General features: G+C 32.3%; 1 protein-coding gene across 1 annotated transcript; it reads right to left on the bottom strand.

The window, feature by feature from the left end:
• Nucleotides 1-931: 931 nt before the first annotated feature.
• LOC132204161 (cytosolic non-specific dipeptidase) lies at nt 932-4,873 on the bottom strand. Its single transcript, XM_059632479.1, has 10 exons — nt 4,622-4,873; nt 4,112-4,286; nt 3,932-4,051; nt 3,723-3,878; nt 3,086-3,315; nt 2,828-3,026; nt 1,894-2,115; nt 1,691-1,840; nt 1,221-1,322; nt 932-1,162 (listed from the first exon to the last, which is right to left on the bottom strand). The coding sequence occupies exons 1-10, from the start codon at nt 4,654-4,656 to the stop codon at nt 1,112-1,114; spliced, it is 1,440 nt and encodes a 479-aa protein (XP_059488462.1). The 5' UTR covers nt 4,657-4,873; the 3' UTR covers nt 932-1,111.
• Between the last annotated feature and the right edge of the window lie 14,052 nt (nt 4,874-18,925).

The raw sequence follows: 18,925 nt of genomic DNA, 5'->3' as shown, positions 1-18,925 counted from the left end.
CTCTTTATCATACACACAAGAGCGAGAGATTAACCAAAATATTTGTTTAATCTTGTCAGCGAGTATAAATAACAAGGAGAAAAAATAAAATAATAATTTATCATGACGAGCAATCCTGTGTACATATGAATACCTCAGTGTCATCAGCAAGCACGAATTTGCATATGAAGAAATAAAAAATGAGTTGTTTAGACTCCAATTTTCTCTTTAGAATGAGAAACTGCGGAAGAATTAATTGAACCACTTGTTACGACCTATTATGATTATTAATTGCGGATCATCCTTCTTAATTACGGACAAAATTTAAAAACGTAGCACGATAAAATTTTAAATCCTCACAAGCAATAAATTGATTTGCCGTACAATTGTTTTTCTGTTACGGTTGCCAAACTTTACGTTGATTTTTATCGATTAATGTGTTGAATTATTGTGTAAATTGATTAGACTGAAATTTATCACGTAATATATGCAACGCGATTTATGAATTAATTTTATTGCAAGTCACTCTCACTGAACTTTCTGTATAATGGAGGATATGTGCGTGTTAAGATATAAATGTTGAATAAAAAACAAGCTGGAAATTTGAAGAGTTGTTACTTTGAAAAAGTAATGATCAATAAATTTCTGTGTACCAAATGACCCAAAGTGTTTCTTTTGCAAAACATCGCAAACTTTAATTGCTCTTAATTCTTTTAAATATAAAATGCAATAAAAATTCATCAATATATTGTTTAAAAATTTAGCAGATTAAAAACTTATGATGAATAATGTAAGAAATAAGATGCGTTGAATTACATGATATTGATATCAATCCTTTAATTGGGTTTAATATGCCATACTTAAGAGATGGACCTTGAAAATAGATGTCTTAATTGTGTACTCGTTTAGCAGGTCAAAACAATTAACATAAGCACAAAAAAGAAACGTGAAATGCAGAAGTATGAAAATATCAATCCTTTATTTTGGATTTTTAGTTGCTCATATAACCATAAACGTAAATAACAAAAGTTCATAATATTTGGGGTATATTGTAAGTCCTATGCGTCTTTTTAATGTTTCAATTATATTTTTTTTGGAGTTCATGCAGTTGGTCTTTTTCACTTCATAAATTTTATTTTTCAAGTTTGGACAACTCGTAGAGATATGCGCCCAGCAGCTTTGTCTGCAAAAGATCAATTTTTACAAATTATAATTAATGCTAAATATATTTATTAACTTACTCCTTCGATATAGTTCCTGATATCGATCTTCTCATTTTGAGAGTGAGCACCATCATCAGCAGCTCCCATGGGCAGCAGCATCACATTTTTTCCAGTGGCCTCCTGAAATAAAAATTTGATTAAATTTTACGAATTAAATTAATTAATTATTTAATCATACTTATCAATAACACTTACTTAATTAATAATTAAAATATGCTAATTTTTAAAAGTGTTTTATAAAGTTTTACACATAACAATTAGATACCTAAAAATAACTATTTAGGCGAAATACGTCAATAAAGATCAATAATAATAATAATAAGATAAATTTGATATTTAAAAAAAAAAAACAGATTTAAAATTGAATAAAAATAAATAATTAAATCAATACTTTGAACTTTAAAAAAAGTAATGCTCTACATTTTAACTCAATTTGTGGGCAAATATTTTGTATAATTTTGATAAAAGATTCAGTTCAGTTCACAAACCTGCAGAGTGAGAGTGACAGGGATGGAACCACCCTCTCTGGTCAAATCAGGGTCGACTCCGTAGACCATTTTGGTGGCATTCCTTCCAGCAACATAGTTGGGGTGGTTGGGGTCTGCAGTCCACGGGCGTCCGCCATGTCCCATTTCAACCTAAGATTTTTTTATTAATTTAAAAAATTTTGGAATTAAAAATAATTGTAAACCTTCATGGTGTTGGACGAGCCTCTCTCGGCCCACTTGGAGTTCAGATAGGACACGACCAGTTTCTCCAGCTTCTCAGGAGTTTGGTTTGGCACGATCCTGACAGAGAATTTGCCGACAATCTTGGCCGGGATGACAGTCTTTGAGCCAGGCTCGCTGAAGGCACCTTGAATTCCGTGCAGGGACAACGAGGGGAAGCGCCAACGGTGCATCAAAAGCTGGATCTGATCAGAAATGTAACAAAGTATTATTTAAAATATCAAAGAACTAATGAATATGCTTAATTAATATAGTAAAATGACACTATAATTAAATGACATTCAGAAAAATATTCGATCAGTTATTTTTTCTCAAATTAAAACAAGATAAATATTTTAAATCATCAACTTTTTAAAATTAATTTATTATTTAAGTTGAATTTACAATGTTATTCTATAATAATATATTTTTATAACCATATAATTGTAATTAAAATATTTTATTATAATTTAATATTTTTAATTTAAATTTAAAGATTTTCTATAACAATTTACCAAAGGTTTTTTAAGATTTACTTATGAATTCTTACATTAAATTTAACTTGCAATCATCAACAATTTAATTGTTTTTAAAAAGGCATCACTTCTTGAAGTTAAAAATTTCAAAGGTCAATTAGTCATTCAGTAATTAATTTTCATAGGGGACGCTACTGATATGAGTAGTAAACACTCTTTAAGTGGCAATAAATGCCAGTTACGAACAAGTATGTACACAAAAGATAAGATAATTATGAGCTTGTGTTTGATTACGATGCGAGCAGCTTTCAAAATTGATAGCACTTTCCACGAAATAGAAAGTACAAAACAAAGCAATAAATAAATTGAAAATTAACATTTGAATTCTATTTCATAAAAAATTAGCAATGTTTGAAGATGTGCAAATTTGAAATTAACTTACCTTGTCCTCATTTCTCAGCAGTTTGGTGCAGCCAACGTCCTTTCTGTACTCGTTGACGTCGAAATCGATATTCCTGTAAGTTTCCTCCTCTTCGGCAGTGACAGGAGGAATGTCCTCCATGATGCCAGGAACGAGGATGTTTCCGTCCTTGTCCAATAGAGTGTTCATCAGATAAATCAAATCGGCCATTCCCTCATTACTATATAATAAAATTATTTAAAAATTAAATTAAAAATTTCGTCTTCCAATTTTTCATACACAGTTCCACCGAAGACACCGCTGTGCAGATCTTTGGCGGCGCAGGAAATGTCGATGTGAAAATAGCAAATTCCTCGGAGACCGTAGGTGATGCACGGTTTGGTCTTGCCAAGCCAGTAGTTGTCAGAAATGCAGACAAAGTCAACGTCATTCAGGAATTTGTCCTTCTCGGCATACAGAAGGTCATCCAAGCCTTCACTGCCACTCTCCTCCATGCCCTCAAAGACAAACTGGACAGAAAAATTGTAAAAATTATTTTAAAAAAGGATCATTTTTCTAACAAATTAATAAAAAATACAAATTAAAAGAACTGCATAATATTATTTTCAATATTAAAAAATATTTCTACTGTTTAACCATTTTAAGGTTCAAAGTTTATTGACATCATTATTCTAAATTAAAATCAATCCAAAGCTGTTGAATTTAAACACTTTTTATAAGAAAAATTGATTCTTAAAGTTTTAATTTGAATTTTGTCAAAATTGAAAACTCTTGTAATATTTTGGAACTTTATAAAATATTTTATTCATTACTTATTATTCTGACAGTAATCTAACATTTCAAAATTGATTTACTAAAATTTTTAATGAATCACTTATAATAATTACAAAAGTTATGATATGAAAGTAATAATAACCTTCAGATTGACTGGAACTTCGATTCCGAGTGCTTGGTAGCTCTCGATGGCGTGCAACCATCCCAAAACCGGCGCCTTGTCATCAGTTGAGCCTCGACCATACAATTTGCCATCCTTCTCAGTCAAGACAAAAGGCTCTGTATCCCAACCGTCCTCCTAATTTTTAGTAATTAAAACAAAATCATAAACATTTTTTAAAAGCCAAAAACCTTAAGAGCAGGCTGGACGTCCAAGTGGCCGTAGACGCACAATTTCTGCTTCTTCGGGTCGTTTCCAAGCTCGCCCAGCAAAACGGGGGGCAACTTCAGTTTGGTTCCATCAGGCATCACCTTACGAGGTTTTATTTTTAATTAAATTCGATATGTATTATTTTTATGATTGAATAAAACCTGTTCGCCGACGTCTCTCAAAGTGGCCGTGGCGCCGAGAGCCTCCAACCTGACCTTTGCCCACTCCATCATTTTGAAAATCTCAGGGCGCGTCTCAGCCCAGGCGGACACGCTTTTGATTGCGACCGCATCGCTCAGGTTCTTGATGAACTTTTCCTTGTTGGCATCAATGTGTCTATAATAAATTTATAAATTTTGCTAAATAAAAAACTATAGTTTTTTCCCAATTTATCTTTCCAACTTTATATATTTTATTTCTTATAATAATAAAATATGTAAAATAAATTTTATTATAATAAAAAATTGTTTAATTTTTAATTCAATGAAAGTAAAAATTAAACGCAGAGTGCGTGGCACATACAAAATTATATTGTTTTTAATTAAAATTAAAATCAATTTACTAATATCAGATAACAGATAATGTCAAAAAATTATAACATTGTAACGATGGCTAATTTTAAATTTATTTTCCAACACTTTTTATCATAACAATAATTTGACAATACTCACTGAAACAACCGTTGCATAGGCTCCGGCGTGGACATTTTTTTACACCAAAAGCAGCGGGCAACGTAGATGGGCTGCGGAAATCGGTTCTCGGCTTGCGAGGGCGGACAATCAAAGATGATTCTCAGTGAGTCACGAACCCGTGATTATGCAGATTTTGCTGCGAGAGAGCAACCCTTGTGATCAGCCAGCTGTTGGTAGCCGGAAAGAGGGAGGTGCGGAGTCGTCGTTGACCTTGGGGCTTCGGGTTGACAAACGTCAAAAGCTCTAGCCGGCTGCGCTCGCGCGACACCAGACGTCCTTTTCCGACAGTTATCGTCCATACAACTCGACGGGGACCCTATAGATGGAGACGCCTAGGAGTGAATTGACCAATATTTTATTAGTAAATATGCTAGACCTAATAATATAGTAAATATATATAAAATAATATTATTATATATTAATATAATATATTAGTATATTTAGTGTCCAATTTCAGTGCCCCTTGATGACTAACGAACGTCCAAAGTCCAAATCCAAAAGCTCTCGAGCCGGCTGCGCTCGAGCGACACCAGACGTTCTTTTCTGATAGTTATCATCCAAATAACTTATAAGTTCTCCTGTAGATGGAGACGCCTAGAAGTGAATTGCAGCATTTTGATAATGTCTATTTCACAGGTCTATATTTACTCTTTAAATATAATTTACTTTACAATCGGAACGTAATCGATTTAAAAGTCAAAATATTTTTACCTATTGCAAATTTTTCATTCGATAGTTAATAGGTGTTACATAACGAATTAATTGTCGGACAGAAAATTTAAATACTATATAACAAAAGAAATATATAAAAGATAATAATATTAACCAATATCCACTCACGCAGATATGACTACAGAAAATCTGCTGGTATAAATTTTTCCTTTCACTAACACCAATTATATTAATAATAAATTATTTAGTTTTATTTATAAATATTTATTTCACAGCTATTCTTCATCTTGAATGCATAATTAATTTCAAGTTATTTTCTAAAATTGTAATAAACATTAATTTATAAAATAATTATTATTTATTTATAGCGGTAAAACAGCTTTTTTCCTTCAAAATAAAAGATATTAATTTATTTATATACTGTTTGAATAACAAAATTGATGTTAGCTCGCCAGAAAATTGGATTTTTTTTTTTACAAAGCAGCACTAACATGCAAAATAAAAAAAATCTTCGAGCTGCAAGGAAGCATTAAATTAAGTTGTCTATACTTTAAGATTTGGTCCATTGCAATCAATGAAAACTGTGATGAAAAGTTCGTAACCATTTGGGATCAAATATTCATGATCAGTCACTTTTTCCATTTTCAATTGCCTGTTTCAACTTTTTCAGTTTTAATTTTTATTATTATTGTTTCTTCTACACAAGATATTACAAAAAATTTTCAGTGAACAATGGAATAATGATCAGAAAGGGTGTTTTAAGGCCTGAGGTCTGGTAATAAGCCCAACACAAAAAAGCAGCCGCGATGAATCCACTTCCAAAAAAGAACAATTAACAAACACTTAAAATTTATACTGCCTCAAAAGTTGCTTTTTATCTTATTTTTAATTCAATTTAATTTTATTCTTTCTAATCCATTTTTAATTTATATTTATTATTTAATTTTTAAATTTTCCTTATATTCATAACTTCAGTCATTTTGAAAGAAATTTTGAATAGCGTTTTTAGTATATATTTTATTTTATTACACAGAATTGCAATCAATAAATTTTCCGCGGGCGTGCACGAATGTGTGTGAGAGCGAGCGCGGTGATATCGAGTGGAGAGGCATGGCCGCCGATGGCGAGGAGAACGTTGTGTGTTCCTGGCTGGCTTCGGCAGGCTATTGGCATTGCACTGCGACCGGCAGACGTTCGCCGCCTCGCCTAACCTGCCGCTGCAGACTCGAAAAACTCGCGCACACCGTGCACGCCATGCAGCCAGGCCAGTCTACGCGACCGTCGCACTTCTTCTCTCGCCACAACAAACACCTGTCCAGGTAAATTCGCACCTTTTCTTTTCACCCTCCACAGACAGGGTGCCGTCCTGCCGGCGAGCCGCGGAACTCGTCGGCCCCCTGACAACTTGGCCGCCGCCATGTTGCTTTTTATTCAGCTCTGATCCGGTTCCGGCCTGTCGCAATTTGCAATTTTTACACCTGTTGAAATTTGAATTTGGAGCAACGTATGTTTAAAATATTTGTTATATTTAATTTGTTTCAAAGAAAGTTTTACTATTGCTTATCTCCTCGCCAATCATTTAACGCCCGCTGTCCTTTTAGAGAACAGCTGTTTTTGTTTAGTTTTTTTTTTAATTGAAGTTTTCAAATTTTTTAACTAACCATAGTAACCATTCCGAAGTTTTGATTTGACAATAATTGCTAATTATTTAAAAGAATGTAATTATAATTTGGGTCAAATTGCAAACATTTTTGGATGTTTACGGAAAACGAGTGCCACGACCGCCACATGTTGGACATAATATATGGAAAGATTGTTAAAATAATAAATCATAAAAGACTAAAATTCACATACAATTAAAATTAATGCTCATACCATTGACATAAATGTTTAATTAAAGGTTGATTTTAACAAAACAACTCTCATTCCAATGGATTCCAATAATATACAATTGCTAAAGAATATAATTCAAATATGAAAATGAAAATTTTAAGGTTTCTGTTGGAGAAATAATATAATCACTAATTGATCCCGTGATTCATGCATCCCTGAAAAGTTTTTTTAATTAACGAGCATTATGATAGTTAACAGTCGCAAATCAAAAACGATTTTCACTGAAATAATTTAAACTTTTACAATTTATTTTTAATCTGACAAATATTTTATTTTATTTAATAATAACAAAACAGCAATATAACATTTTAAATAAACTTTTTTATTATTGGTTTATATTTATATTGATTACATTTTTTTACTGATACATTTGATGCTTTATATTAAAATATTAGTTTCCTTAATTTTTTGTTATATTTAGATTTGTGATACTTACATCAAGGTTAACATATGAAATAAATTTAAATATACCACTATCGATCCAATTATTCATTTATTTATTTATTCTCCATTCATAGTACATACAACGCAAAAAATATTTATCTAAGCATTTCATATTTTGATTAACTCATGGCTTTATAAATTTGTATAACTTAATTATAATTGTACCAATAGTTGAATTAAAACACTGCTGCTATTCTCTTACTCTCGTGCCGTCTGCACTCTGATTATAATCATTTTCGAGAGAAACCAAGGAGTTTTGTTTTCTTTTTTGAGCAGCTTTGGATCGAGAAAGACTGGATTTTGAAGAGCATCTCGAATGTCGGGTGAGCGGTGGTCAGACACGGCTCCCGTGAACCGATTTTTAATCATTTTTCTGCACTCTCGAAAGCGCACAAAAAGCGGTTCTGAAATAAAGCAGAGCTGCAGAGAAAGATTCTGCGGTCTGCTCCATTATTTCCGCGTGCGGCGCGCGCTTTTATTTGACTATTCATAAAACCTGAGTCTGGATTATTGTAAATGAAGAAAGTAGAGATGAAGAATAAAATTCGAAAACAATCGGGAGAACACGTGCACGATTACTGTAAAGAGGACAATTTGTTTTACAACAATAATACCTCATTGATATAGCCGAGCTCAAAACTATCAGCACAATGTAATCACTTAATAATCTTTAAAATGCTATAAAATTTTAACTTTATGATGGACGAAACGTGAAAAACTCAAAATTCAAGGTGCTTCTCTGAAATATTATTTGCAAAATTTGTGCCACTTAAATATTTTAATTCCTGTATAAATTATTCTTGTTTGACAATAATTTATTAAAAATAGCTATATCACAGTTAGATCTAGATCAAAATTAAAAACATTTTAGTAATAATTGATAAAAGTGATTAATTTTTTACTTCACATTTCCATAATTATTTTTTAAACTTAAATGAACTGAATTTAACGATCAAAGCAAATCTCCTCAAGTGCTTATTAGTTCAAATCTAAATAAAATTCTTTTTGCTCAATCAATTCCAATAGTAAATCAACAAATTTTGCTGATTTTTCAATTTATAAAAAAAATAAAGACTTTCAACTTCATAAAGTAAAATGGATTAAAGAATGACCAAAGTAGATTCTGCCTTTTTTATATTCATTGATACAAAAAAAAACCTGCACTCCTGAGCAGCAATTCAAGCGTTCAAATCTCTATCCATCTCCTCTTTTTATGATAAATTTTCGTCTGGTGTCTGCCCCGGACGATCCCCCGAATTTGTTTTTATCGCACCTCAACGTCTGCCTTGTCAGCTTGACATGGTGTTGCATAGGTCGTGTGCTGGCCTTTCGCTTTTACCAAATAAACAAGCCGCACGGTCAAAATGCTAATGCCATCAGGCGCGTGCACGGTCGAGAAAAACATTAAAGAATAAAAACGATGTAAAATAAAACTCAGCGGACATACACGTTAAACAGCAGCATAACCGGCTTGTCAAACAAGTCCATTTTAAGACATCAAGTATAAATCGAGAAATTAAAAGTAAGGGCATCAAAATAAATTCAATTAATAGTAGAAATTAAAAAAAATGCTTATGTTCAAACAAATTTCTAAGCCCTTATAAATATTCAATATAAATTATTAACCAAAGTTTTAACTTTCTAACAAATATTTTTTTATTTTTTTTATTTTAGAATTATAGATTATAGTTTAAATTAATTTTTAGGATTATTAGAATGAAAAAATTAAATGCAATTTGATGGAGTTCAATTTTTCTTTAATTAATAAGCCTCTCAATTAATTAATAATTATCTCTCAAATTTTAGTTTTTCCAATCAACTGATTCACATGCTCATTTTTTTCTTTGTAGCTCTAAAAATAGTTATGATAATATCTATTACTGCTCTCTATTGATTTTTTTTTGTGGCTCAAGAATCTACAAATGAATAAATTACAATATTAATTAATAAAAAAGCATGAATTTATATAGCCGATTAAATTATTAAATTATACACGGCACTCTATTTAAGTCAAGGCAGGTTTGCTCGCGAGCTTTTGTGTGGTCGGCGTCCGCTAGAAATAGTTTCACGCAAAATATCACTCTTGTCCCGCAGCCCTACATAAAATACACATTTGCATGCGATCAAATCGATCTTGACGCCAGAGTGTTTTATAGTTTTATATTCACGAGGCAAAAACTACTATAATAATAATAATTCCCCAGCCGATGTAAAAACACAATACAAGCTAGCTGACGTACGAATTCAGGCAGCCGTCGTCGTCGATAGCCTTTTGATACAAAACGCTGCTTCTGTTGTACAAAAGAGATGGTCCGCTATAACCAAACCGCGCTTTTGCCCGGCAGCGAGTGAAAGAAATAAGAGATTGCATGGGATTGCTGAAATAAAAAGGCTGCTTTACGAGAGAGAAACAGGCTCGCATTTTGTTCACGGACCGATTTTGTGATCGATTATTTGGACATTTGCTGCATTCCTTTGTTTTCAAAGAACATGACTTGTTCACCACAGTGCCTCGTACCGCACATAAGATTGGTTGAAAAATTACAGAATTAAAAAGTTCCAAAATTAAATGCCATCCAAAAATTTCGGATCTAGGCGTAAATTAACGCATGTTTCAAATTTAAAAATCTCAGATACATTTTGCAAAATTCAAATTTTTCTTTTCAAAAATAAATTACCAATCACTTCTCTCAAACATTTACTTTAGTTAAAAACAATATACGTCCTAAAATTTAAGACAAAATCAAAGTTTTTTATAAATTTTGGTCCTCCACCACTCCTATTTCTTATTAAATTAAATTTTTTTGTTTCAATTTAATATTCGTTCAACCTGGTATTTAATATCGATAATTTTGGACAATGTACTGGTACATTTGAGTTCAAAAGTCTAAACCTTTCAATTTCACAACCTGATTTTATTGTAACGGTTGTTGTATATGAAAGTTATTGTGCCATCGCTTCATCCTCTTTTTTTTCTACCATGCACGTGAAAAGCAAAAGTGCCGCAAAACGCATGTGGGCGCAATCATTTCCGCATCAAATTACCGCCAACACCCTGCCGCAACAAATATAGATAAAAAGTGTGCTTAGTACAATATTCAGAGCACGTTTGTCTGTTCATGCGGGCCTAATTTCCTTTTTGTTCCAATCGCTCTCATTTGATATTTCGACTCAGACGAATTATGCAGGGAGGTATATTTTGTGTTGTTCGTAATTATTTCTCTGAACCACTATCAAGATTGCACCACCCACCTGTCTATATTTAAATATTAATAAAAACTTGTGAAGGATCAAAATAATTACAAAAACGTAGCAAAAATTTATTTATAGATAGATACAATATTTGACAATATTTAGATTGATTTTTACAAATTATTATTTTTAAAATCCATTTCCATTTTTTAAGTATTTGGATTTTTTTTAACGCATAACATAATAAATATGAATTTTAAAGTAATAAAATATAAATATAATTGAATAATATGTAATTTTTATATTCCAACTTTACGACCTCCTTTAATTAATCAAAATAAAGTCGTTGGAGAGTTGCAGGTTTATTACTTTTGTGCGTCATTTCCTCAAAAAACGGCAATATATATTTTCCTCGCTTTTGTTTGGTGTAAGTTGGTTTGAAATGTTGTTTGACGAGACAATTTGCCTGGCTGAATGATGATGACGATGCGAATGATGATGATGATATGAGGCCTCTGACTTGTGTTAATGAATGGAAGAAAGAGGGGCTGCTGCACATTGAAAAAACAAAACGCGCGCGCTGCGGTTCATCGTGCGCGCGTGTGTTTATTTAACGAAGGGGCCAAGTCGGTGCACCTTGTGTGAAAACAGAAGGTCGTGGTGGAGAGGTATATAAATTTACCAGGAAATATTTATATATATAAAAAAAAATCGAGCAGAACAACTGCAGGCTTCGTTACATAATAACGGCTCGTCACCTGGCACGTAACTCTGGAAAAGCTAAAAATTGTAAAAAAGTGCGTGTAATTTGACTAAATTTCTTTAAATTAAAACAAATTATGAAAATTTTGCTTCTGATTGCAGGTTCTAAATTTGTCATTTCATATTTTGAACAGAAAATCACAATTTTAGGAAGTTTTTATAAAAAGTTGGGATTCTGTAAATTTTAATGCAGAAAATAAATTTTAAACTTAATTTTTTTTATTGTGAGAAAACTCTTGCACTCGATTTTTGGCACCCACAAGTCACGATTTTAGAACTTTTTTATATGAAAAACCTATTCAGTGCCAGGCGCATATTGTGATGCCTTCCTATATCGCCAGACGTGTCCATCAATAAGATGAATTATGGGCCTAATTCTCATAGACCATTAGTCTGTCAGAAAGGGAGTGAGTTGAGGGTTTTTGCCTATATCGAGAAAAGACCTTCTGCTCGCGTAAGCCACCTGCTTCACAGGAACTGACTGTTTTTAACGCCATCTGATATACTAAAGATGTGCGTCGTAAAGAAAAGGAATTTTGCTTCAATTTTTCAATTTAAATTTAGTTAATTGGAATTATTTCTTTATTTAATCTTGTTTAATTTTTTGACGCATACACTTTGACTTGTATATTTTACTTATTTGAAAATAAATTTAGAAATTTATTTATATAAAAAGATGATAGTTTATTTCTATATTTTTTTTACTTTTTAGTTTTTATAATGAAAAGCCAGACTTTCTATTTTCACATCGTCTTTTCTATATGTGTGTTGTTTTATTCATATCAGCAGGCGTGAATCAGAAACAAAAAGATGAAAACTAGCAGACAAAGGTTTTAATTTAATCAGAAAGACTTCTCTCTCCTCAACGCGAGGGAACCTTTTCGGTGGAAAAATGTAATCGACGGTACGCCACATTCCATTCTTCTCATTGCGCCTCGAGGAGATCTAAATTGACCACAAACTAAACGTTGCACACCAAAAATAGATCCACAGCTGGCCCTGAGAATCCGAAATTATGTATAGGAAAAAATTGCAATATAATAAATAATAATGTTTCCATTTAATTTTATTGCGATGCCTATATAAAAACAGATGCTTTTGTTCTCAATCCCTATTTATGAGAACTTATTCTTTTAAATTATTTTATATTATTTCCAGGCAGATAAGACTAAATGGCTCTATTTTAAAAATTTTCTTAAGTAAAAATTTGCAGAAGAAAAATAATTATATTCAATTAATAATTACAAAAAATTGAAATCTATCTAAGAAATAGAATTATAATTTTTTTCAAGACATGATAAAATATATTATAATGAATTGCAGAAATGGCCCTATTAGAGTTCTTCAACATATGAAGAATAATTGCGCTAGACGTGATTTTTTTTTAAATTGTTTCGGTTATAACTTTTTGGAGCGGGCGCTTGTTGGCCTTACTTAGTTTTATTTCCATTAAGGCAGTTTTATTATCTCACTTTGTGAGGGCTGCGATTTTTTAAAAAAATTGCCCCCTTAACATTGAGTGGTTCCTCAAAGAAAATTTGCATTCTTTCAACTCACTGCCTCCGTAAATTTGAATCGTTTAGAAGTTGGTCGAATTATAGATTCCAAAAAATATAAATTGCTAAGAAAGGAGAAGCTGTTCAATTATATACAATTTAACGTTGTTTTCTCACAAAGGTATTGCTCGCATTTTACAATTCTAAAATAGTATTCAAAAGGATAAAAAAGTTTTTCTATAGCAAAATCAGACCGTTTGATAAATTGCACAAATTTTAGATTAGCAAAGTTCCCTTAAATGATGAAACAAAAAATAACACAAATTGATATATTGTGCAGCTAGTTTTAATTTTTTTATTTTTCTCTCACAATAGCAAACCCTTAAATTATGGTCGATATCGTCCAAAAAATAATAGCAAAAGTGGCGTCGTCGGGTCGCTCGTGTTTTAGTCTTTGGCGTGCAAAGCACGACTCGAGTCCACCCGCGGCGGAGATTTGTGTAAAAGTGAACATGCATGCACGGTGCTGAATATCATCTCGTTTCTTTCTCGATCTCCCATATATAATAATCATATAATGATACTCGCGCCGGGGAGAGGGAGAAAAAAACGTGAAAGAATCGACGTGGTGTGTCTGTTGAAAAGCAGCGCGTCGATGGCGCGATGATGAGAGGAGCCAGAGCACGTTGGTCGCGCTCGCCGGGCCTTAATTCCGAGCGGAGCAAAGGCTGATTTCTCATCATCGTGTCTGAATGCAGCGTGACAAAAGTCTAGTGTGTGTGTAACAAAACCCTAGGAAACAAAATCGACCAAAAAATAGCTGCGAGAGACGATGCGAGGCGAAATGCGGTGGAATCTTGGGCTTTTGTGCCGAGCCATCGTGCCTTCGGACCAAAATATTGAAGAAGAGACCGCACTCCAACGCGACTTGTTTATTTGGAGCACGTTTCACTCCAGAAATCTTCAGGAGGACAGAAATTATAATAAAGTCATCTGGGAATATTTTATTATACAAAGGAGCTCGGGAGTGTGTTTACGTTTGTTATAAAACACAAGAAAAGCTCAAATTAAATGTTTAATTTAGAAAAATAAAATTGAAGCCGGAACACAAGTTTGATTTAGCTATTTTGTGAAATATGCTTTTTAAATTCAGGCTGAAAATAATCACAATCCTATATTTAAGCAACCATAAATGCCAAATACTGGTGAAAAACAGTTTTTTTTTTTTTAAATTTATTAATGAAGAGGGTAAATTTGACCCCTCGAGTAAGGAAATGTTACAAATTTCACTCGCTATCATGCTTATCATTGTATTTTCTACATCTAATTCATTTTTGTATTTGAATTTCAAATAATCTTACTGCATACATATATTATTGCAAAAAAAATATGAGAAAAATAATTGAAAAAGTTTCAAATTAAGGAAATCCTGGTTCTGGCTGGTTGAAAGTTAGGAAATAATACATCTTTCCGTTGTATTGATTTAAATTATTTAAAAAGAAATAAAAAAAGAGTGGAAATTTAATTATAATAATTTAAATTAAAATATTTAAAATAAATCGACAGTTTTTAAATGGTCACCTTTTATAATTCATTCAACTTAAAATTATTCATTTGAGTTAATTATTTTCCATTCTAATTATAACTTCATTTTACATTTGTTCAGCTCACACCCGTTTTTCACGTGTACAGCTGGTACATAATACGAACAATTTGCACCTGTGCTGCCAGCAGTCGCCGGTTTTTCTCTCTCGCTCTCCATAACCTCAGTCACCTGCTATCATAATTATAACGAAAGGCAGACGGGGTCTCACGTACATATGCTCAATTTGTTTGGAAAATGATGCAGTTGTTGCGTTGCCCGCGAGCGACTCGAGATATATCTCGGTCAGATGCTGCCAGGAGAAGAGCAAGGTGTCTTTTTCTGAAGTCGACAGACACCAGGAATGTGTGTTTTTACGCACAAAAGAAAAGGCAATTCAAGAGATCACTATCGTGTGGATGAAAATTGCAAACTAAATATCTATTAATTGGACCATTTAAAATTTATTTTGCTCTTTACCTTCTGTTGAAAAATTATCTTGCAATTTTCCTAAAACCATGATGGATTGAAATTTAATAATTAATCATTATAATATAATAGTAATTTACCATGAACTTGGGACAATGTTTTACCTCAAAGAAATTAATTAATTTTAGCTCTGTATTATTTGCAATACATTTGATACACAACTCATGTATGTTTCATCGTGAGTATTTTCTTAAAATTTTAATTTATAATAATTCAAAGTTTGTGACACAGGCCTCTTATTTTTTATATTGCTTACCAAGGAAACAAAATTCAGATAAAATATTGAAATATATTGACATTAAAAAATTACAATACTTAAAAACAAAATAATATATAAATATTTTTAAAATATTAAATTATAAAAATTAAAATATAATTAAAATTTTAATAAATGGATACAAAATCTAGAATTATTACATTAAAAATTTTATAAATTAAATTTTATGTATTTTCAAAATATATAGTTTTTAATAATTGGTTTAGTTAAAAAAAATTCTTTGGAAAATGAGTTTTCACAAAATTTCAATTTTTTTTTCAATTTGTATTCAGTTTCTTTTAGGATCATTCCAATTTTTACACACCAAAATTTCGCCCCAAGCTCCGATTTGCCTTTTCCTGGATGGTAAAAAGTAAAAAGCGCGACCTTCTCGTGTGTCCGCCGCAGCATCCAGGATGTGTGCCGCGGTGTTCGAATTATTTTTCGCTGGAATCGCCCCGAGTATAAAGCTTCTGTTTCAATCATATATCGCATTCCTTTCATAAATAATATTTTGCGGGCTGTAAACGGCAAATTGGACGCCGACGGAATCGCGTGCGTTGCCTGCACCGCGAGACAAAAGAAAGAAAGAACCTTTTCGGAGGCACCTCTGAAAGAATTCGCCGCTCGGCGCACAGGAAGCTGGCCGAGTGATAAAAGTAATTTCACCCGCCGAGCTCACTTCTTTTTATTCATGTGAACGAGCAGCTCTCGAAACGACCAGCTTCCTGCTTAATTATTTATGAAAATGCGCCAAATTATCGTCGAAAAAGAGAGACTCGGAGCGAGCATGCACGGGATTTGAGCGTTTTATCAGATTGTGGCCCGCACTTGGCCGAGACGAATTATTATTCAATTCGGCGTGTTACTTCGTTAGTTAAAAGCGCTCACCTCGCTAATTATACAGGGCGGTGAGGGATTAAAGGGGGTCGGGAAAAAATTAATGGAAGGAGGAAGTCGCTAAACAAATATGAAATTCTGTGCAGGTTACTTTTAATTATTGTGTATAACGTTGATTTTTAATTTGTAGCAGATACAATGCGTTGATGGTATTAAAATTTATAAATTATTTGTTTTAATTGCAAATGTTACTAGAAAGAATGCATTTATTTCAATTTACTGTTTGAGTAAAATGAAAGGTAAAAAATCATTGCAACCATCAACATTGCTCTTTTTGGGAATAGTTAATAATTTTTGCTGGATATTTGCCAAACTAAATTAATTAAAAATTTAACTTTATCTCACCAAAATTAAGAGTGAAAATAAAATTATAGCGTTAGAATTTATTATTATTATTGAACTTTGGTGCAAATTCAAAATGTCACATAATTTTAACCCACAAGATATTATATTTTTTTTCCGATAATTGAAAACACCCTTTATGGCTGTAATATAAAGTTGGAACTTTGTTTTCATTTCATCTTTTCCTAATTTTTGCTGTTTCACGATAAAATAATATACCTTTATAAATCCGTCAAGAAAAAGCTGAATTTTTAATCAAACGTCATGAATCAACCCTTGATCGTAAACTCATTTTAATATAAATGGGCACAACTAAATATAAATTTTTTTAAATATTTTTTAATTTGATTTCAGGACACACGAGTTTTTTCTTTGTAATACTGTTCTTAATATAATTGTTACATAGAATTTTAAGGAGGTTTTACTAAAATTTAAGATTTATCTTAATTAATAAAATAATTAATCAAAGTAATCCTGCCCATTTAACCTCTGCAAGGAAAAAGAAAACTTCTTCAAAAATAAATCCCGCCTGGAACAGAAAACGCTAAAGTCGTCCTGCTTCCAATCAATAATGGTCCGTCTTCATTTGCATTACAAATCGGCAATTACGCCGATGGCGTATTCAAAAGTGAACTGTCCGTCCGTCAACTCTCGTTCGTTCTCTCGAATCCTTTCGAATTCCGAGTAAATCTGTCATTAACAAACAAGCAGCAGAGCTTTTGCTGCGGTCTGTCTGCTCGTCGCTCGCAGCAATTTGCTGTGGAGATAATTTCAGAGCAGCGAGTGATGTGCTTTTGTCTGCATTGCGTGCTGCGTAATCATGGCAGTTCCGGTTTCAGCCCTCATGCGTGGAAACTTCCGTTTCGGTTAATGTCGGAAGGTGCCCTGGCTGCACGGTCAAATAGCGTTTGGCTCCGGGGAAAATTGAATCAAAAGCAGCCCCCGTTCGTTCCAAATTAATTTATGCACTTTGGGCAGTGGTGCGTTTCATCTGACAGTCGCAGAGTCAGGTGATGAAGAGAGCTTTCCCACGGATAGACAGCTTTTTAACCAAAGCCAGATTTTGCTAAACTTCAAAAATTTTAAATCATTAATTGGTATTTTATTTAAAAAAAGCTTTTAATTTATTAAAAATAGACTAAATGAAAAAAAATGCGTATATTAAAATTAATTTTTTAAGCTTCTCAACTTTTGTGACAGTGAATATTTGAAATTTGATTCGAGTCATAATCTACGACCTTGTGAAAATTATAAATATATTTTTCATAAAAAAATAAATTGTACTCCTAAAAATCACTTGGGCCAAACATTAGCCAATGATAGACCTTTGAATTGAAATTTTACATTTATGGACTTGCAAATTTTCCGTAAATAGATACAAATTTTTTGGTAATAATGTAATATTTGAATTAATTATTTGCTTAATTTTTCAGGTTGTTTGTAAATGTTAACACTGCAAATTTTTTAATTCTTTAAGTAAAAAAGATGTACATCACTACATAAAAAATTAAGAAAAATGAAGGGAATTAAAGGAATTAAAAAATCTCCAAATATATTTCATTACACTTACTGTTTTACTATTTAAGTTAATTTCTTAATACCTTCCATTGTATGCAAAAGGCGTTGAAGAAAACTAGTTGATGGATTGCTCACGTACGTGTGGACAAGAAAAATATCTTTCTTAAGCCTAGAGTTAATTTTTTTTTCTTTTAAATCATTAGATTTTTATTTAATTTCACGTGCACGGCGTCGTGTGGTTGTGTGCGGCGCGTTTTTCTAGAGATGCTTCACTCGCACTCTCGCGCAGAGTCCTCGCTCTCCGGAGATATCTTTTTGATGTTGTTCTCTTGTAGCATCACGAATTTGTTCTGTAAATTACGAACTCGTGCATCATTGACGACAATTGTGCATGCTCTCCGCGCGCTGATACCGTTACACAACTAAGGCAGCGCACACCACCGTACACAAAGATGCGGAGTCTGCTTGGTCCATCACCAGGCAATATCAAGTCGCCTCCCAAGCACCCCGGGGAAGTGAAAAAAAATTGCAAAATAATGAAATATAAAATTCATTTATAAAAGTTTCATTTTGTGATAAGGTATTTTATTTGTTTTACTTTAAAGTTAAATATTATTTTTATTAATGTCTAAAAATAAATTATATTTTTTAATTAAGGTAGCAAATAAGCCATAATAAATTGTAAAAAAGTGTTACCAATACACTTTGCATCAGTTGAAGATAAATTTCAAACGTTC

Source organism: Neocloeon triangulifer, unplaced genomic scaffold (assembly GCF_031216515.1).
Source record: "Neocloeon triangulifer isolate White Clay Creek 2 clone unplaced genomic scaffold, ASM3121651v1 ptg000022l, whole genome shotgun sequence".
In the NCBI taxonomy this organism is placed as follows: Eukaryota; Metazoa; Arthropoda; class Insecta; order Ephemeroptera; family Baetidae; genus Neocloeon; species Neocloeon triangulifer.
This window is presented reverse-complemented; position numbering and strand designations above follow the sequence as displayed.